The sequence below is a fragment of the Podarcis erhardii genome (genome assembly GCF_964252035.2).
Source record: "Podarcis erhardii genome assembly, chromosome: 5".
NCBI classification, from domain to species: Eukaryota; Metazoa; Chordata; class Lepidosauria; order Squamata; family Lacertidae; genus Podarcis; species Podarcis erhardii.
Genome location: NC_138509.1, coordinates 20147368 through 20169317, shown reverse-complemented (window position 1 = coordinate 20169317; position 21950 = coordinate 20147368). Strand labels below are relative to the sequence as shown.

The window sequence follows — 21950 nt, the reverse complement described above, 5'->3', positions numbered from 1 at the left end:
ATTATTTTACTATCACAGATGTTCAGGAAGAATTGAGAAATTGTCCAGTAAATGCAAAGCCTAGCAGGAAATTTGGTGCACGAAGGGGATGATTCAAAGCTGTGGTTTTTGGACAGGACATGGAACATTTTATTTTGAGTTACCAGATGGAGGTAGGGGAGTTAACAGGCACAGTAAGGCATGAAAACAGGAGATGCTAGCTAGTTTCAGAGCATCAGATTCCAGGAGGCATTCATGAAAGGAGGCCTTACATAACTTCATAAATAGGAATTATCCAGTCATGAAGTTTTAAAGCTTGGCATCATAGAGGCTGGGTCTAAATCAGTTTTGAAACCCACAGACATGAAATATACAGTATATCGTTCTGAGTGTTTTGTCAGTTTTTCTTGCTAAATAATGAAATGTCTTAATCTACACTTGTGTTCCAGTTGATATATCTGCTATTCCTCACACCTACAGACTGGGGAAGTTGCTGGTTGTTTGGGAGATGTAGCCCATTGGCAGCTCTTGAATTATCAGTAATTTTAACTCCTAACACTTGGACGGATATCATCAGATGACTTTACTGTAACCATTTAGATTAGGTAAAAATCTAAGTGAAAGCAAACACACACAGAGAGACAGTTCCTAAAACATCCTTCATTGTTAAAAACATAGTACCAAAAGTGGATCACTAGCTTGTTGCAAGAGGTATTGGCTGTCTCAGAGACTTTCCTGTGTTTCACGGTCAATGATGTTAAACATTTGGCATGCCTACAGCTCCTGAGAGGAGCACATAGAAACCTGTCTGCGTCTTGGCAAACCATGCCTTTGGACCTGAAGCAGGCCTCAAAAATTATGTGCATAAGTTAGAAGGTGAATGGAAGGGAAAGGACATGAAGGAGAGATTTTCAGCATTCTAGCTAAGTGCTTTAATGAAATATGGTGAGAACTGATATAATTTTTTTTTAATAAAATGTCGCAATGGGCCCCAAGCCAGGCGAAAACAAAAATAGAAAGGGAAGGAACAGGAGGAGTTCTATGTGTTCTCTACCCTTCCTGGGTTAATACCTCAGTCTGGCCTTTGAATTCAGACAACAGAGTTTTTCTTTCCCTAATAAAGTGACTTAATACATTAACTTATAAAAGGAGGGAAACTGTTATATGGAAAAGGACAATATTCTTATGAGTTTGGGAGTGCCAGACCCCTTTAAATTCCTGGATCCCGTAAGTGTTAGAATTTAATCAAGTCTTGGTAGGTTAAACTGGGTGCAAGACACATAATTTCTGAACCCAGCAAGTGTTAAAAGGTTAAAAGCTAATCAAACCAGGCGCTTCCTATGTTCAGGTGATCACATTAAGAGAATAATGGGCCATTAAGCGAATAAAGGAAAGGTGATGGGGCACTGTGAAAGCAAAGGAGAGGGAGCTCTGTGCCAGACAGCAAATGGGTAGGTCCCCCTCCCTCAACTCATGGATAGTGAGTTCAGAGTTGTGTGAGAGGAAAAAAGGAGCAAGCTGGAGATAGGGTCAGAGAACAATCCTGGAGGTCTGTTTGAATCCAAGGCTGTGACTATGGGAGAAGTAAGACCCTTTGGGGGCGTTAATGCTGTGAACCCCTCCATCATAGGCTCAGGCTGTATATATAGGCAGTGACTGATTTACATGCGTCCAACTGACATGTGACCATGCACGCGCACATCATGGCAATCCGACTGTGGCCGGAAAAGGGGCAAAATGTAGCGTAGCAATCTTACGTGCACTTTGCAATCGCATGCGTTGACCCAGAATACAACACCCACACACATTTATTTATGTAAATAAACCCTATATTATAAAGACACCACAGTCTCCACTGTGCCTCATTCCCCAAAGGAAACACAAACCAGTTTTCTGACAGGGTTCCATGTGCACAGCTACAGAGGGTGGTGGGAATCCAGGCAACCCACCCACTTGTTTCCAGGGTTCCTCTGCTGAATGTGGCTCTTTGCTGAATCAAGGCCTCTTTTCTTGAAATCATGAAATCCTGAATTCATGAAATCCTGACTTAAATAATGAGATCCTGAATTAAATCAAGAAATCATGAATTCATGAAAAATCATGAACCAAATCTTGAATTCATGAAATCCTGAATTAAATCATGGAATAATGAAATCATGATTTGATTCATGAAATCATGAATTTATGAAATCATGAAATCATGAAATCATTTTCTAAGGAGGTGAACTGGGGTGGTCCTAGAAATGGCTACCATCATGTCAATAAGCCCTCTTCACTCTCTGGAAGCTACAGGGACATTAACAGCCCTGTGTCTTGTTTTCAGACTATGCTTGATATTCAGTAATTAATATTGATTCCATTAAAGCCAGCTAGCAGAATGATGATAAATAGGCTAATGGTAACTATTTGATCTCCAATGATGTGGGGGGAAATGGGAACTGAACTTAGAATTTTGAGGGGATTTTTTAAAAAATCCTGTCTGCTCGCACAACACTGCCCCTGCCAGAGAAGCAAGAAGAAGCTCCTGGGGCTTCTGGTTTCTGGAGAGATCTAACAGACGTCTTGCAAGATCTTGCCAGAAGTTTTTGTTTTTAAAAAAATAATATTTATTGAGGTTTTAAAGGTTACAGATAAAACAGAAAAACACCAATTTAAACAAAAAACAAAACAGTGTATCACAATAAAAAAGAATACCATACAAATAAAAAAAAAGAAAAAAGAGATCAAGGAAAAAGGAAAAACAAAAGCAAAAAACACATCAAACCTTCACATAATATATCTTTCATTTGCTTGTTTCCTTGACCTCCTCCCACCTCCCTTTTTTGTATTCTAATTCAGTTAAATATTTCAGCAAATCCTTTCCCTCTTTATTTTGTCCTTATAATCTATCTTAATATACTATAATTTTACATTCTCTTCTTTCACCAATTAACAATCCGTTTTTGCCTTTCTTTTTTAATCTTATTTCTCCTTAAAATTAATATATCTATTTGAACTTAAACTCTTAAAACATTTCCACTAGGGTCATAAAAATTTCATTCCATGATTTTTCTCTCCCTCATTAAATTTTTACAAAATTTCCAAATATAAACTTTAAATTCCCAAACTTCTTCCACCGTCTCCTCTCCCTGGTCTCTGCCTCTGCCGTTCCTTCTGTCAACTCCAGACAGTCCATCAACCTGGAGATCTTATATCTGAGGCTCTTAACTATTCTTCACGTCCCTTCTGCCAATCTTGTTCATAATCTTTAGTGCTAAAAAGCAGATCTCGGGGGAGCTCCATCCCAACAATGCCTTTATTCCTTCTTAACAGGACAGCCAGATTTCCATAGTTAAAGCTAGGATCCATAAAGCATTCCAAATCTTGTTTCAAAATTCCTCCAAATCCAAAGGCCCCAAAAGCTCCAATCTCCTCCTGACCCAAATCCATATCCCAAAAGTCAATTGATCCCTGTATTGGGGAATCTCTCCAACTTTCTTTTTCCAGACCAGGCCAGGCTCCAATCTTCAAGATCTGGCTTTTTCTAGTTTCAATCATAAAGGGCCTCAATTTATAATCCTCAATTTGCATCTGTAAGGTTAAGGCTCCCCCTTGTATTACTTTAGGTTCGACCACAGCAACTTTCTCCTTCTCCTTTTCAACGATTTGTTCAGTCATGATAGATTTCTGTGCCGGATCCTTGACAACTTCTGTGTTGATACCCACTTTTGATCCCAAGATGTCAATTTTAGTAGCCATAGCATCTATCTGTTTATGAAGCTTTTCCAACAAATAGTTTGTCTTATAAAATGCAGACACTAAATCTTCCCTAACCGACATTCTTGGGATGTTCAAGGTCAAACTCTGGTTTCTCACAGTCCTTATCTTACAGCTGGATGCCTCCGCTCCACTCTTGTAACAGTTTCAAAAACTCAGTCCTTTCCAACACAGTTCCAAAGGTGAAAAATAGTATCAATTTTCATTTACTTTTTCTTCTTTTAAAACGCAGAAGCGGACAATGGAAACAGTATCTTTCTCTTGTAGCTAGCTCTCAAATATGTACTGTTCACCGTCAATGGACTTTTTCCTTTTTTTTCTTTTTGCAGCTCGTTCCCAGGTTCAGAGACGTGGTAATTTAGTTTTCCACTCTCTCCTGCAGGCACGCTTGGTCAAAATTTTCCCCCTCTTCCCCTGCTTCCAAGGGGGGTTTAATAGTTTCAGTCAATGGAAGTTTGATCCTTTACATGAAGCTTTTCAAAACCTTAGCTTACGAATACTTTGCTTCAGTCTATTTACAAAAAGGGGAGGCGGACTTCCTGTTTTGAGCCTTCCCCATTTGATGCCGAATTAAGGTATTTAGAAATCCAATTTTCTGTTCTACTCACGGGTTGTTGTTTAAAATCCAATTGTCCACAGGAAAAAGTCAGCGCTCTCCGACAGCAGCTATGCGGCTTCACTCAGTGAAAGAAGCAGTCGATTCAAAGCACCGCGCCACTCACCCCATGTCACTCCGGATTCCCGATACTGGGTCTCCCCGCAAGTAGGGGGGGGCGCAAAAGGTGCCAGCCGAATCCCAAGTTCACAGGCTCTTCCACCTGTGATTTCCAAGGGTCTCCGCCTTCGCCATGGCGGTTCAAACCCTGCTTTCCATGGAGCAAGTTCCTCCCGATCGGAGGAGCTCTGCCATTGCCGGAGGCGCTAACCCGGAAGTGCTGATCTTGCCAGAAGTTGAAGTTGTGTGAACTCGGTAAGCAAGGCTTTGGCGTGAGGCATGAGGTATGAGGCACCTACCCATTTTGCCTCGGGTGGCAAAACAGGATGGACTGCCCCTGACCTCACCAAGAAAGAGGGAAGAGCTGAACAAGGCTTATACCAGATTACTTCCAGTTTAGATACCTTATAGCAGAAGTAGATGTTTTGAAGAGCCGTTGGAGATAACAAGATGGCATGCTGCAATACTTTGGGGCCCTGGACCATTTCCCTTCTTGTTAGATTATCTGCAGTTTGTGAGCAACTACTGTAATTAAAAATAACGAGGGCCTGGCAGCACCGCTAATGCTATTATCTTTAAAACATCAGGCTTCAACAACTCACCAGCAAAACAGCCCAGATGAGAAATCTCTTTAAAATGCTCAGTGGTTGCTGACGGTACATTAGGATAATCTTCCCCGCCTGCAAATCAGAAAAACATAATGAAAATACAAACAAAAAAATCAGGGAAGCAGTGATTATTTTCAGTAAGCTAATGTGCTTTATTTTTCACCTTGTACTCAAAGAGGCAAGCTAACTCGCTAAAGTGGTGGCAAAGGGCAGCTTGAACACATACATTTTGCCACAGGCAGAAGCTGGCAGAGAGGAATGTAACTTGAACAAAGGCAGGGAAGTCTTCTAGATCAGACCGTCAGTTTTCTGTGCCTCAGACATGGCTCTCTGATGCTCCCACATTTCCCCCCAACCATTCCCCACCAATTACTGAGAGAAGAAACAGCATTCATAAATTATCAGAGGGAAGAGAAAATCGCAATGAACTCCTCAAGACAGAGAGCAGGATTTTTCTTATGCTTGCCTTCCTTTTGAGGTAGGTCAAGATGTTTTGTGATTGCGCCTTCATTTCATTCTATAAATAATCACTGTGCTGGCTGGCATGGGAAGGTATCATGATCTAACTCTTCCTATGGGGCCTTTTCAAAGCAATAAGGTGTGGGGAGTTGGGGGGCAGGATGCAGTGTACTGGAGAGACATTAATGATATGAAAACCAGACAGACCAGCCTCAGCCACCTCACAATGAGAAGTTAAGTTGAAACTTGCACCCACCAGAATTATGAATAAATTCTAAAGCACCCTGAGAGTGAGAGAGAAGAATCATAGACCCGAGGAATTGTAGAGCTGGAAGGGACCACAAGTCCAACCCCCTTTCGCCCAACGTGGGACTTGAACCCACTACCCTGAGATTAAGAGTCTCATGCTGTACTGACTGATCTGTCCCATACACAGAAGTCCCGTTATTCTTATTCTTATTCTTACATTTCTATATTGCTTTATATTTTAAAGAAAAAAAATCTCAAAACTCTGTACAACACAGAATAAAACTTACAAGGAATTGGGAGGGCAAGTTTCAGCACAGCACTAATGCTGACCCACTTCAGCTTTCAGCCCAGAGTTGGTGTGATGGCCTGGGATTTGGACTCAGAGGCTGAACCTGAGGAATCCCAGCCTGCACAGGAGTCCCCGCCTCCAGAACCAGCTGAGCCGGGGCTGGGGATTGAGACTGAAGGGTCCTCACCTGTGCTGGATCCTCAGGTGCAGGCACCAGCTGAGTCTGCTCTGGCTCCGGAGGTGATGGAGGACCCATTGCCTGCAGGCGCTCCACTCTCAGCCCCATCAGGGGAAGCTGAGGTTGCCTCTGGGTCCGGTAACCCTTCAGCCTCTCCTGAGCTGCAGAGGCTCAGGGCAGAGAGGCGGAGGGAACTAAGTTCCTGCAGGAGGAGTGCTCGCCTCCAGGCCAGGAGAGGCGAGTCACCTGTGGACTGGGACTGCCCTATGCCTCGGGGAAGATAAAAGGCAGTCAGCCCCAGTCCCAGGTTGTGGGAGCAACATTGTTGGTAGCCTGTTCCTGCCTGCACCCTGTCCTGCTCTTCTGTCAGAGTTCCTGACCTCACCCGACTCCCTGCCTTGGACCCCGCTTCAGCTTTGATGGACAGCCTCCATACTGCACCCTCGACCTAGGACTGGACTCAGACCTTGCCGCACGGTTAAGCCTCAGGACCAGCACAGTTGGGATGGGTAAAGTGGAGGATCAGTATTGAGAAGGGAAGCAGAACTGACAGAGGAATGAATGGGGGAATGAGGAACAGAGAGAAACTGACTGGGTGTGGGCTTGATGAAAAGGAAAGCATGTCTCTGGCAGTAAAAGGTAAAGGTAAAGGGACCCCTGACCATTAGGTCCAGTCGTGACCGACTCTGGGGTTGCGGCGCTCATCTCACTTTATTGGCCGAGGGAGCCGGCGTACAGCTTCCGAGTCATGTAGCCAGCATGACTAAGCCACGTCTGGCGAACCAGAGCAGTGCACGGAAATGCTGTTTATCTTCCCGCCAGAGCGGTACCTATTTATCTACTTGCACTTTGACGTGCTTTCGAACTTCTAGGTTGGCAGGAGCAGGGACCGAGCAACAGGAGCTCACCCCGTCGCGGGGATTCGAACTGCTGACCTTCTGATTGGCAAGCCCTAGGTTCTGATACCCACAGCGCCATCCACGTCCCTACATCTCTGGCAGTAGCCGTTACTAAACATAAACTCAGCCAGGCGCTGCTCCCTGCAAACCTCTTCAGAAGAGCTGCTGAACATGGCTACTGCATATTAGTCAGGCTACAAGTCATGATGGCCACATGCTTGTTCCAAGGCAGTATACCAGCTGCTGGGGCGCAGCAGTGGAGGCTATTGCACTTATGTCCTGCTTGTGGTGTTCTGTGGGCATTTGATTCCCTGGTTTAGGAAACAAGTGTGGTGGACTATGGAACTTTAGTCTGATCCAGCAGGGCTCTTCTTAAGGCTTTCTAAGTCAGGAATATTCACAATTCATATAATGCCTGCACTGCACCAGTGTACCCTGGCTGCTGTCTCTTCCCTAGACCTTTAAACGCTTCCTCATGAGACCTGGGGAGAGAGTTCCAAACTCTGAAAGAGATAGTATTTAAATGTCTTTTTTTTGGGGGGGGGACAAACAACAACACCATGGTGGGCATTTTAAGACATGGTTAGGAAGCACATAGGTTGCCTTTGGCAACAAGCAACACTTTAGCAACAAATAAAGGAGAAGCTGTATACCCCCCACGAGTATGCAAATAATGCACATTGCAAAACAATTTATGTATCTATCTATGTATAAAGTGTGCATGCATTTAAAAAGTTAACTGTAGAGAACTAAGAAGAGCAGCTTTCCTGGCTAGAGTCCAATAGGTGTTGAATAGGTGGAGGAAGGAAATTTGCTTGATAGTCCATTTTCACAGATTCCTCCAATGTCCCTATGGCTCTCTCCTTGTCCAGACATATGTTTATTCTAAAGTGCAAATGCAGCAGGAATCTAAAAACTCTTGAACTTCTTCTCACTATAACCTCTTCCCAGGATCCTATTCCTGAATCAGGCAGTGTCTCCATCCATATGTCAAAATTGCACTGTCATCACCTAAGATTATGAGCGATTTTGTGATTCAGGGCTAAGTTGTGTGGTGAGAAGTCTGTTTGCAGAGGAAGATTATTTGTTTTAAGTGAAATCAAATTCTCAGGCAGAAAGAGTCTGTGGCATTTTTCCATAACACATCTTGAGTAGGGAGCCATTCAGGAGGATAAGCAGAAATCTTTGCCAGCCCTGCTAAAAGTTTCCAACTGGGACCATTAGAACCAACAATACCTTAAGCCAATGTAGGCATCAATATCCATTATTTGTGAAGGAAACTTGTTTCTTTCTAGTAATTAATGGTATGAACGTCCTGATCCTGCAAAAGTAGTGATGAATGGAATATTTACCTCCCTGTAAGGCCAGACATGCAGAATGCCGCCATGTTCCAAAGGTAGGAAAAACACTTGCAAGATTCCAGAAATGAATGGAGGTAATAGGGACCTCTTTTAGTGTGGAGTCTTATTTTGCAAATTTCAATTCATCAATGTGCCACTAAAACACACACTGAGGATACGTTTTTTTATACACTTGCATGTTCCTACATTTAGAGCTGGTTTGTGTATGGATGTCAATTTTAATGTGTGTAATATTATTTATTTATTCAGATATTTTTATAACATCTTCCAGAGCCAAACCAGCAGTTTTTCAAAGCAGTTCATAACACAAAACCATTATAAACCAGGTCAAAAATCAACTATGAATCTCATAATAATAAACATATGAAAACAATCTCTTTCCAGATAGCAGCCGTGCTTAAAATCACATCACTAAGAAGCAGTGGAGTGAAGCTGAGTGGAGTGAATGAAGTTCACTGAACTAGTTCAAAAAATGCTGAACAGCACCCGAAAGTCATTCCCATAACTACAGGACAAACTAAAGGTGAATTAAGTTGATTTTGGGGTAGAACTCTTGTTCATCTTCACACTCAGTTTCTGCTCTCCAGCCAGAAGCTTGGACTCTTAAGATGGTATCCAACTAGCGCATCCTGTCAGCACAAGGATTTATGCTTGAGCAATGGAATTGTCCTACTCTCCTGTCATGGACTGGCTGGATGCAGAGCACTGCTATGAGGTACCAGCTGGGGAACCCCTGAGAGAAGAAGGTTCAGAGCCAAGGGATGGGTAGCAGGATGACTATGAGTGGTCAGAGGGGGAAGAGGGAGCAAACTGGGAAGAAGAGGTGTTGGAAGCTGAAGAGGTAACAGGGCTTAATGAGCAGGAAGAGTCTGTGACAGACAGCAGTCCAGCATCAGTGACTGGAGAGGAGGGAGGGGCAAGAGGCAGAGATGAGTCAGGCTGCTGAAGAAGCCAGGGGGTCTCCCCCTCCTGCTGCAACCAGCTTCCCTCCCTCCTGGTCTTCCAGAACCAGAAGAGGTATGAAGAGGGCAGAGAAAAGACAGGCAAGGCAACAAAGTTTCAGATTGCTTGGGAAGAACCTGGGGGAGGAGGAGACTTATGGATAAGGTGGGTACTTTCAGTCCCCACAACTGCCTCATAGGGGCAAGATCTACCGGGAAGCGTTGTTGTACTCACTAGGCCTGGCTTTCTGAGCTGTCCTGTTTCTTTGATTAAAGAGTTAACTTCACTGATTCTGTGTGAGTTATTGCTGACCTGCTCCTGACACCTGCTTGTAAAATCTCTCAACCCCCCCCCCCCCACAATACACACTCTGTGCACTCCCCAAATCTTCTCCGGAGGGTTGAGGAATCAGAACAGATTTAAGGGAGATGCAGAGGAGGAGAGGGGGCAGAGTTCTATGTACAAAGAGGCCGTTGCAGCGTGACAAGGGAAATATCCTCATTGGACTTTGATGTCACAAGCACTATCCAATAGGCGCTCACAACACTTGGAATAGACAACATTCAGAATTGCTATGGGAGCAGTAGAAGGTGCAAGACAGAGATTGCATTGTCTTAAACTAAGGAAAAAATGAGGCCTGTGTGGTTTTGAGTCTCTGAACCTCCTATCAAAACTCATTAAAACCAATGGCACTCCATAATCAGGCTTAAACATTTCATCCATAATTTTTACTTAACTTGTTAATGTACCATTACTAGAAACTGACAGATTTCTTCATGCTGAAATTTGCTCTTTGGGGCTCTGGAGCAAAATACTTGCTAGAGCCTTTAATGAGAAAAAGAATAGTATTGATTGCCTGGGTCCCATCAATCCAATACTTTAAGAAATAAGAAAAAAAGAGTCCTTTATTCAATATCTGGTCTTCTTTCGCTCAAGCTAATATCATGCCTTGGTATTTGCGAGTAGCGTTCAGTCTGAAAGAAAATGTGGCTGTCACAGTGATTAATAACTGAACGCATGCCACGAAGGCTAACTTCTTTGTGCTCCCTTCCATTTTTAAAAATACTGTTTTTCAAGTGCAGAGGGGAACTCTGAGGAGAACCAACTCAGAATTAAATGTCAGGGGTTGTAAATATAGTTTCAGAAAATTCAAGTTGTAAAAAATTCAGTTCTGCGAGAAACCTTTGGTTGTATTCTTCAAAAAGGAAGGCCAAGACACACTTTCATAGAATCATAGAATCATAGAGTTGGAAGAGACCACAAGGGCCATTGAGTCCAACCCCCTGCCAAGCAGGAAACACCATCAGAGCACTCCTGACATATGGTTGTCAAGCCTCTGCTTAAAGACCTCCAAAGAAGGAGACTCCACCACACTCCTTGGCAGCAAATTCCACTGTCGAACAGCTCTTACTGTCAGGAAGTTCTTCCTAATGTTTAGGTGGAATCTTTTTTCTTGTAGTTTGGAACCATTGCTCCGTGTCCGCTTCTCTGGAGCAGCAGAAAACAACCTTTCTCCCTCCTCTATGTGACATCCTTTTATATATTTGAACATCACCCCTTAACCTCCTCTTCTCCAGGCTAAACATGCCCAGCTCCCTTAGCCGTTCCTCATAAGGCATCGTTTCCAGGCCTTTGACCATTTTGGTTGCCCTCCTCTGGACACATTCCAGTTTGTCAGTGTCCTTCTTGAACTGTGGTGCCCAGAACTGGACACAGTACTCAAGGTGAGGCCTGACCAGAGCAGAATACAGTGGCACTATTACTTCCCTTGATCTAGATGCTATACTCCTATTGATGCAGCCCAGAATTGCATTGGCTTTTTTAGCTGCCGCGTCACACTGTTGGCTCATGTCAAGTTTGTGGTCAACCAAGACTCCTAGATCCTTTTCACATGTACTGCTCTCAAGCCAGGTGTCACCCATCTTGTATTTGTGCCTCTCATTTTTTTTGCTCAAGTGCAATACTTTACATTTCTCCCTATTAAAATTCATCTTGTTTGTTTTCGCCCAGTTCTCTAATCTGTCAAGGTCGTTTTGAAGTGTGATCCTGTCCTCTGGGGTGTTAGCCACCCCTCCCAGTTTGGTGTCATCTGCAAATTTGATCAGGATGCCCTTGAGTCCATCATCCAAGTCGTTGATAAAGATGTTGAATAAGACTGGGCCCAAGACAGAACTTTGAAATGGAAGAGGTCAGAACAAAGCTTTGGCCCAAGCCCAGCTTCTTATTCCGAGTTTAAATCTCACCTCAGCTATGAACTCAATCAGTAGTCTTAAGCAAGCCACTGTCTGTCAGGTCTGGCTCCTGCTTTAACCTGGAGAGAATAACTAGATCCAGCCTCAGTATCCAGAAAAGGTCCACTATTTCACCCACGCCTGCCCTTGAGGGATGCTGAGGCTTGGAGCTTACCTAACTTCAAGCAGAATGGCATTCTATCACTGCCAGGCCACTTCTACAGAGGCCCTGTTCTGTGTGCCCAGCAGCCTAATTGTGTTTGTTGGTGGGCACCTGGGCAGGTTTGATGGGGGTGCAGGTGATTTATCATTATCACTGGGGCCAGAAATACACCTGCAACCAGTGCAACTGGTACAGTATAGATGTAATGTACTCCAACTGCCTGATCCCCAACATGGTGGTGCAAGTGCCATCTGTGGCAGCAGTGGCAGCATTATTGTGGCATTTCTTGACTACACTATGGGAAGAGGAGGTCAGAAGGAGAAGAAAGGGCAGAGCAATAGGCAGCTATATGGAGAAGGAAAACTTAGCTGAAACAGAAACTGAAGAAAGCAAGAAATGAGGAAGAATAAAAAACCATTCCATTTTCAGTTCAATGGCAAATAACCCAAAATTCCTACCATCTATTAATTTCTAGGGTTTAGTGTGGTCCCCCCACAAATCTATGAGAAGTATTGTGTGTTATAGGGTAATTGAGATAATGCTATTAGAATTCCTAAGGGAAAGTCAAGCAGGGAGGGAGGGGGGAAGAGAGAGAGTAGAATTCTGGCGGAGGGAGAAGATTGGTGGAGGCTTGGAAAGGGAATTTGAATGTTGCAGGGAGGAAGCAGTTGAGAGTCAGCTGAGAGCGGTGAGTTCTGGAGGGGGGCACTTAGTAGGGGACCTGAAGCTGGGTTGGGCAGCTCTTCAACGTGGGATCAGTAATTCAGTGGTCATTGCCCTTGTTTGACAGTGCCCGAAAAGGAACAGAGACGCAGAGAGGGACTGTGTGTCTCCTGTGGAGGTCAGGGCATGCGGCAGCCCCATGCCCAGCAAAGAGGGGTTCTGCTAGCTGCCCAGGAAAATAATTCCCTCTGTTTAGGTGGGCCACGGAGCCAGGGCTTGGCTAGCATTGCCAATGCCCAGATGCCTTGCACCACCCCCTCCAAGCAGCTGCAAAGCAGCTTTACAGACCTGGGCTATGCCTGATTGTCGTCTTCCCAAGCGACTTAAAAATGGAAAGCGTAATGCTGGTGGTCAACAAAAGAGGTTTAAAGACTCACTTTCTGCTCTCATGCCAGAAGGTTCTTCTCCCATTCTCTGTTTATGCTCAACTTGTAGGGTGTTCTCTCCGCCCCATGCAAATCTTTCCTTCCTCTTTCCTGTTCTTTTTACAAGGGCAGCTTTGGCAGCAGCCACAGCTGTGATTACAGGAGATCATGGAAGAAAGAACGTAATCTTGAAGCTTGGCAGAACTCTATGCCATGGGCTGCTTCGAGGGAAGAATCTTTGCACACGTGAATGGGCTATCACAGACCAAACATTCAGCTGTCTCACACACACACACACACACACACACACACACACCATGGAATTAAAGCAGGGTGCTGGCCGGCTGTGCCGCAGTTAAATCACCTGCGGCCACAACCACACTGACAACTGATTGGCTGGGGCTGTCCCACAAGGGTAGAACCCCAGCAGCAACAATGTCGTGAGAGTGCAATGAAAAGATGTCTCATTCCATCTGTATCATTACTATGTGAAACACGCTGCACTGCAAAATCCAAAAGTATAAGGATTTTTTCTACCAACTTTGAGAGTGTTTTTAAAGAAAAGATTGGTGCTTTGCTCTCCCCTGCTTCAGCAGCACAAGTGAACGTATCAACTCCAGGTCTTTCTAAAGGTTAGCCTTTTCTTTTTAAAACACAGTCTCGGCTATTTGGTGAGGTTTTGTTGACTGTGAAGAAATCATCAACAGGAAACTGGAGCGGCCATGAGTCACTGTTAATCGGCTTCTTAATACAGTGGTGCTGAGAGACATATTTTAGCCACCTGCCCTTCTAAGAAATTTGAGGCAACACCTGGTAGGCGATGCTCGGACTGACACCAAAAGGACTTCACAGCAATGTGATTACTTGTTCCCAGGGGGAGTACCGTTTTGCACTTGGCTGCCATGCAAAATTGCAGGGCCGAGCAATTAAGAAAGACCCAGAAGTTTTGGGAAACAATAACAACTGAATGGCCAGTTCAAAGTCTGAGGCAGCATCCAGTTCACGCTTTCCTCCACTTCCATCCACACCCGCACACAAAGAGCAGAACATTTGACATGAAGTCCACATGCATAACTTGCCTGTTCTTTGGAACTGCCCTTGCCATGCAACTTTACCCCACCTCCTTTTCCAAGTATGGACACGTGGAGGAGGAAAATTGCACAAATTTGGCTCAGTGGGTCGGGGTCAAAACCTCCAGAACTGCACAAATGGAAAGGTGGGATATTCTGTCTGGCAAGCTGGTATGTTTGCACAAGTGGAGCATTTATAATAGTGCAATGTTGAAGTCTACCCATCATTTGGGCATGCGCATTAATGCTGCATGTGTAAGCCTGTGCACACATAAGCACAATACTTGCTCCTACACTTTACTGTGTGTAAGGTATTGATGCATGGTCTGTGCATGTGCCAGCCATGATTTTTCCCATACTGTGGATGGTGTTTTGTGCACACATCCTTTGCATTTCTCTCCCCCCCCCCAAGAGATCATAACATAAGTTTGTAAAACATTGATCAATGATTCTGTGTCCTCAGAATAACGTTGTTACTTTGTAACCTGTCTGATCGTTTTTGAAGGCGATGCTACTGTAGCTTTGGGGTGATGTCTAGCAAGCTAATTGGCGAAGCATTTTGTGGATCATTCCTATTCGCTTTCTTATAAATTGGGGAAATGATACTCAGTCTCTAACCAGAGGGCATTTGGCCCGTGTTGTTTATGTTGTTAATGCATAAAGCTGTATTAACAGAGCTAAGGAACACCTGCAGTGACAGGAAAAAGATGGAAGCTTAAACAAGCGCGCAGCAAGAGCTCAACATCAGAGAGATGCTAAGACTTAAATTACTGCTCTAGAGGTGTGCTACTTCCAAACAAAGTACAGTGAAAGTTAGAGTCTGTCAGTTCTCCACATCATCTTATTTGTCCTCAAGTTTAGAAATGAATTCATCTCTACACATTTTGTTTCAGACAATCCTGACCTAATTCACAACTAAGTGAAAGATGCGCAACCCATCTACTTATCTAAACATATCCACAGGGGCTTGCAAACTACAGGAGGTCCTATTAGTTCAGTGAAAATTACATATATTACATTTGCTTGGGATTGCAGTCTTGCAGTTCTAAGGTCCAGTTCTTACATATATGTTTGTCACTCACCGAATATGCCATTAAATTGCAATTTTTCCAGTCACCACATGTAGAGTTTTCATATTACTCAGAGTCAATTCAAAACACAATATTTTTCCATGGAGACATGGAGTTCGCACATTCGACTGAAATGTCCACTCCATGCTAAGTCACAAGTGATGAACATGCATGTGTGAACTGGCCCCATAAAGTCACATAGGCTGCCCAGAAGTTACTCAGTGGCCACAAATAGCTGGGCAGCTGAAGGTGAACCATTGCTGATCTAATGGCTTTGCTTACTAAATAGTGCCTTTATGCTTGAATTAGAAAATCCAAACAACACCCTCATCAGTACTAACATTCACTGGGAAGTTCTCCTGTACAAGTCAGACTGAAGTGAAGCTATACAAGAACATAATAATAATAATAATAATAATAATAATAATAATAATAATAATTTTATTTATACCCTGGCCATCTGGTTGGGTTTCCCCAGCCACTCTGGGTGGCTCCCAATCAAATATTAAACACAAAACACAGCATTAAACATTAAAAAATTCCCTAAACAGGGCTGCCTTCAGATGTCTTTTAAAAGTAAGATAGTTGCTTATTGCCTTGAAATCTGATGGGAGGGCGTTCCACAGGGCAGGCACCACTACCAATATGGTTCAAGAAATGACTAGGAACAGTGTAATGTTGCATAATTAAAATGATAGTCCTCAATCAGCTATTTTAAACCATAAGCACCTGGTGGAGAGCCAAAGGAAGTTAACAATCTCTTTAAATACTTTTACTATGCATCTTAGTAAAATAGTACTATTTTATCATTTATCATCTTACTAGGTTCATAGGTTCATAGAAAGGCAGAGGTTATTTATAAACCATTGGAACTGAAGATTTCAAGACAATGCACAGTTGTATGTTTTATTTGATTTGATTGTGGAGAGATATCAAAGGTCGTATTCAGTGAAGTCATCCTTTTTGTCAAGGGCTTCTGCTATGGAAGTTCCCCCACCTCTCCTTTCCTCTGGGCTGCCCATGTCTGTTCTAGAGGTTCCCTAAAATCTCCAGAGCAGATGGGGGAGGGGCATGTGAAGAGATATGGGGGGAATTTCCATTCTATAACCAGGTTATTTTGTTGGCTACAACCCTAACATGATTATTGGCATTAATATTACAGTGGAATCTCAGTTGTCAAACATAATCCGTTCTGGAAGACCGTTCAACTTCCAAAACGTTCATCAAACCAAGACACAATGGGCGGTCAGCAATTTCAATGGAGAAAATAGAGAACCGCACCTTGGAAGCCGTTCAACTTCCGAGGCGTGTTCAAAATTGGAAGCATTCACTTCCGGGTTTTTGGCATTTGGATTCCAAATCATTCGGCTTCTGAGACACTCAAAAAACGAGGTTCCGCTATATAAACATTATTTTCAATTACATCCCACTCCAAACCAAACATGATGCAGAGAATGTATGTATTTCCCTCTCCCTCTTTTTTCCTCTTTTCTTTCTTATTATTTTGCCCCTTTCTGGCTCTTTCTCTTCTATCTTTCTAAATAAATACGATTTCCTTGTTTTCTACTTTGTATTGTAATTGATTGTCTGTCATGGCTACACTTGTTTAGCATTGTAAACATATGACACATTTTTCTAAATAAATAATGTTTCCAATGCATACTAACATATTCTTAAACCTAAAGTGGCATCTGCAAATATGGGTGAAAATGAGAACATAGATGCATTCTTGCCTGAACGAAAGAAAAGTAACTAAAGCCATGTGGGAATGTATCATAAAATGTGTCTGACTCCTGAATTAAGTTTGCTAAGTCCTAAGCATATTCACTTCTTGTCACCCTTTACCACTAAAAACTTCAGCAAGAGAGCACAGATTTATGGGAAAGTAACCCTTTGAGATTCAGTATCTAACTTCCATTTCTAAGTAATCATTCCCATTTGTGGCTTTGTCAGAATTCATCTCTCTGTCAAATCTGAAATCAAACTCATGAGAACAGATGCCTTTGTAAGAGTTCCAATATTTCTTTCTTCTGCTTGAGTCACCCTAGTGACATGTCATCACTTCTGCTTCTCAGTCTAATAAATGGATAGCCGTTACAGAAGAAAACCTACAGGGCAATAAGTACTAGCAAGAATGGCTTCCAACTTTGTGGTGCCCTGGTTTGGAGGATGCTGCCCAATTCTTGCCCATAATTTTGTTGACCGGGAGAAAGGAGAATAATAATATGGCAGTTTTTCTAACTCGGCTGCTAGGTACACACCACAGTACTACCAAAGTTGATATTCAGGGGAAGGCTGTACAAGAAATTCAACACACATTTAAAGTAAAATCTATCAAATTTGCACTTTCCACAACAATATGCGAACCAAAACACAACCTTTATTAAAAATCCACTTCGGAATTCTGTGATACAGTTCTCCACCCAACCAATGCGTACAAAAATGCATATATTAATGGAAAGTGTGCATTGAAAAGGAAGATAGTAGTGAAAACAACCTAAAAATGTATTTATATTTGGAAAACTGCTTGCAGAAATATGTACTTTGGTCAAAAGTGCACATAAAAATTCATTAGGAGAAATCCAGACAAAATTTCACGAGTTGCTTTTTTAAAAGTGAATTGCTGCAAACTGGGAGAGCTGAATTAAAGATTGGGAAAATAAGAAAATAAAAGAACCGAAATTGACAAACCTGTGTCTGACTGGCACTACTGCAGACTGCGGGTGATTGGGCTCACTTGATTTTGGGATCCTTCATACAAAAAAATCCTGTACATAGAAAATAAGCACATCATGGTAAAAGGCTAGCTTTCTCCATGACATGCCTTCAGTCACATAAGTCCTCCTCTGCAGTCTAAAGTTATTCAGAACTCACAATGCTGGAATTGCCACATATATTCAACAATTCTGATTCTAGCATTACACAATTGTTATGTATCAGGCTGTGATCTACCCATTGTCATTGCCAGGAGATGTTGAGCTTTCTTTAGGGAAGGATTGACCATTGACCAAAACAAAATAAAAAAATTCCTTCCAGTAGCACCTTAAAAACCAACTAAGTTAGTTCTTGGTATGAGCTTTCGTGTGCATGCACACTTCTTCAGATACACTGAAACAGAAGTCACCAGACCCTTCTATATAGTGAGAAGGTGGGGAGGGGTATTACTCAGAAGGGTGGTGGGAATGGGTGATTGGCAGATAGCTGTGATGAGCCTGTTGACGACTCTTAACGACTGCAATAGGTCTTACAGGAAAAAGCAAGGGGTGAGAAGGTGAAAAATGGCTTTGTCATGTATAATGAGATAAGAATCCAATGTCTTTGTTCAGACCAGGTCTCTCCATGGTTTTAAGTTTGGTAATAAGTTGCAATTCAGCAGCTCCTCTTTCCAGTCTATTTATGAAATTCCTTTGTAATAGAACAGCTACTTTGTGATCTTGTATAGAATGTCCTGGGAGATTGAAGTGTTCTCCTACTGGTTTCTCTGTCTTGTGATTCCTGATGTCAGATTTATGTCCGTTTATCCTTTGGCATAAGGTTTGGCCTGTTTGTCCAATATAGAGAGCTGAAGGACACTGTTGGCATTTGATGGCATACACAATGTTAGACGATGAGCAATTAAATAGTCCCAAGATGGTATGTGTGATGTTGTTGGGGCCAGTTGTTTTTTTTGTTTTGTTTTGACTATGGCAGACCAACACAGCTACCTATCTGTAACTGACCATTGACCAGTTATTGAGCTTTTTTTAGGGGGGAATTGAACGAAACTGTTGAGCTTTTTTGGGGGGAGGGGTTGCCCAGAGTGGGAACAATTTATATATAACAGGCATATCCTACAGGCTGATGATGATCCAGGCTTTGTGTTCCCACTCTGGGCAACCCCTCCCCCCAAAAATGCCTTTTTTTAAAAAAAAAAAAAAAAAGATCAACAAAAATAATCTCCTAGGGTTCCTTAAAATACAAGTGGAGAACCTCAAGAAATCCCAATTGAATTTGCAAGGTTTTTTATTATTAAGTAAATAGCTTATATTGCATCGTGGATTTTTATACCTGTCATTGTTAGGATAAATCCAGATGGAGGAAAATTAGAAACAAATGGAAAATATGGGTCATAAGTATTCAACTGAGACATAACTCAGTGTAAACATCCGAGAGGTTAAAAAGGAGGGAGCAGAAAACACAATTTCTGATGGAAAAAAAACAGAATGCTTTGAACACATAAATGCAGAATTAGTATTTCATGTCATTTATGCAATTAAATACATAAATAAGCCCAACCAACATGGAATGGGAAAGAATTCTTTCCAACCAAGCTCTACATCATGTTCCTCACATTTTTTCAAACATTAATTTTTAAAATTAGTGTTCTCATGGTGGAAGTAAAGTGGTCTAAGCAAATTGGTAGGCAGGGGAAGAATATATTCACTGTCCAAGTCCTGCTCCCAAATATTCTATCTTGGGACAAAACATTCCTCTGTCTGCATTTTTTAAATCCTGAATTGCAGTCTGACACTATCCATATTTGGGGGACCACCAGACACCCCTCCCTCGGCATATAAAACTACTAATTTGGAAATGACTTTCCTTAATTGCCCCTGAAGCAGAAATTGATCCTTGGGAGCCATACAGAAAATGGCTTAGTTCTCACTGTGCGGGGAAACCCGTGCCTGCTTCAAACAGCCACTGAGGGCACTCCCCCCCCCTCTCTCTCTCTCTCTCACACACACACACACACAATTTCCTGTAGACAGAAAACTAGGATGTCAGGGTATAGAACTGAAGCCTAGCCTTATCTCTGGCATGCTAATTTTCTGTCTGCAGGAAAATTGTTTGTGGAGGAGCATTCTGTCATGTGAATCCCCAGGTAGGGGAAGACTCATGAAGATCTACTCAGGTAGGCAACACTGCTTTCTGATTCAGAATTCCTTGAGATCCCTGTAAACAACCACCTGAACTGCCAAAAGATGCATCTGAAGTTTCCCAAGGGGCAAAAAGTGCAACTGATGAATGCTGTACTTAAATACCATAAACGTTATGAAGAATGTGCACAGTGTTAACTTTTGCTTTGCTCTACATGTGCAAGTGTGCCGAGTTGGAAGAAAATAAAAGCAAATAAATACATGTAATGCTCTTTGCCAGAGCATAAGCCCCATGAGTTCCTTTCCATTCCCAGCAAGGCCTGGGCCATCATGAAGCCTGTTCCAGGATATAACAGCTCAGGTGAACTTAGCCCCTTATAGGAGCAATGTCGCCACTATCTTGGCTCTGTCCCTGGTCCTGTTGATCCTGAGCGCTGTGATCACTTACTTCTCTGCAACCTGTTACCTTGTTTACGAATACCAGCAATTCATTGCTACCATGTGCTACTACTGGGCACCTTTTCATTCCAGGTTGGTCCCCTTGCCTAGCATGCCTCATGGGGTGCACCCCATTGGAATAGGTCAGGTCACTCAATAACTTGCCTACCAGAAATTTGAGTAAGAACAAGAATGCATGGTAATTATGTTCATAAAGGCAATGAATTCTAAAGCAATTTCCAAGGAAGGCTTTACCAATAGTCCTTCCTCATTGCAAGGAATATTCTTAGGACATGACTAAGTCCTCTGATTTTCTGAGGACAAGCACGTGAGCATTCAGGCTCACAGCTGTCTGAATGTTCTTTCATAAAATTACATGCCTATCTTTCCGTCAGAGTGCATTTGAAAGGCATTTGAAAGAGGAGTAAAGTTACTTTCAAAGGTGCCTGCCAGATTCCGCCCCCCTCCTCCTGTTTTATCAGATATAGTCCTTCTGTAAAAGGAGTTAGTGGTTGATGTAATTTCCTGCCAATGAGAACTTCGAATGAATACAATTAAAGAGACCACAAGAAGCATAGCTTATCATCTCCACTTCCCAATTCATCAAGGCTTTATCTCAATTTAGGAAATGTATTTGTTTTATTGTTCTGCAAAGGAAAAGAAAAAAAGGACTGATGTTGTCAGCCACTGCCTTTCAATAAAAATATTTTTTTTAAAAAAATCAAACCAATAATAATAATAATAATCTTTGTTTACTATGCATGTGTTTTAAAGATTATAACACATGAAATAAACATAAAGACTGTTTTTTAAAGAATCAAAGCTGAAAACCTATTGCCTCATAGTCGTTTCAGTCCACTCACATGAAAATTCTCCCTTATGCTTCAAGGGTGGGTCCTGTAGTTATTACATTTCCGATTTCCAATTATAACAAAATGTTATAAACATTAAATCATGTATCGTGAAGTAAACCCACTGCTGAGGAATATTATATTTTTTCCAAAACAGTTAAGATCTGAACCACACACTGCTTCACATTACCCCCATTATACCTCTGGATATAGAGTCACTTAAGAAAAGAGGAACTGTTTTGGTGGATGAGGCCAATGTCCATCCAGTCTGGGGGTTGGCAAACTTTTTTATGTCAAAGACTACATTGCCTCTGCAGTAATCTGTCAGGGGACATATATCAGTGGTGGGCTGAGATGAGGCCATCTGTGGATGAGCCCCAAACCAAACCAAACCAAACCAAACCAAACCTCCACCCCCTTCGTTAAACTACACATTCTATCCATTCCTTCATTTGCGCTTCCTTCTCCCATCACCCTTCTCTATCCATTTATTAATCCTCACGTTCCACACATCTTATATTCCAATACAGCATTCTGATCAAAGTCAAGAGGAACACACCTCACAGCAGATTGGGACTCCCTGGTCACTCTGAAAGCAACCAGAAGCCCCTTGAAGTTTGCAAGCAAGGCATAAAGGCATGACTATCACCTGTGGCTTGTCCCCAGCACCTGGTACACATTAGTAAACTGAGGTGAAAAATGAAGGCTCAGTTTCCGTAACATTCCGTATAGCTATTGACAGACCTAT

The 21950-nt window shown here is 42.5% G+C and overlaps 1 protein-coding gene across 4 annotated transcripts in view; it reads right to left on the bottom strand.

The window, feature by feature from the left end:
* Positions 1-21950, bottom strand: part of LOC309341560 (heparan-alpha-glucosaminide N-acetyltransferase-like) — a 178957-nt gene that overhangs the window by 21898 nt on the left and 135109 nt on the right. For all 4 annotated transcript variants that reach the window (XM_081861216.1, XM_081861218.1, XM_081861215.1 and 1 more), the window contains one exon: positions 5053-5130. In XM_081861216.1, coding sequence (XP_081717342.1) covers positions 5053-5130 — 78 coding nt within the window. The remainder of the gene's footprint in view (positions 1-5052; positions 5131-21950) is intronic.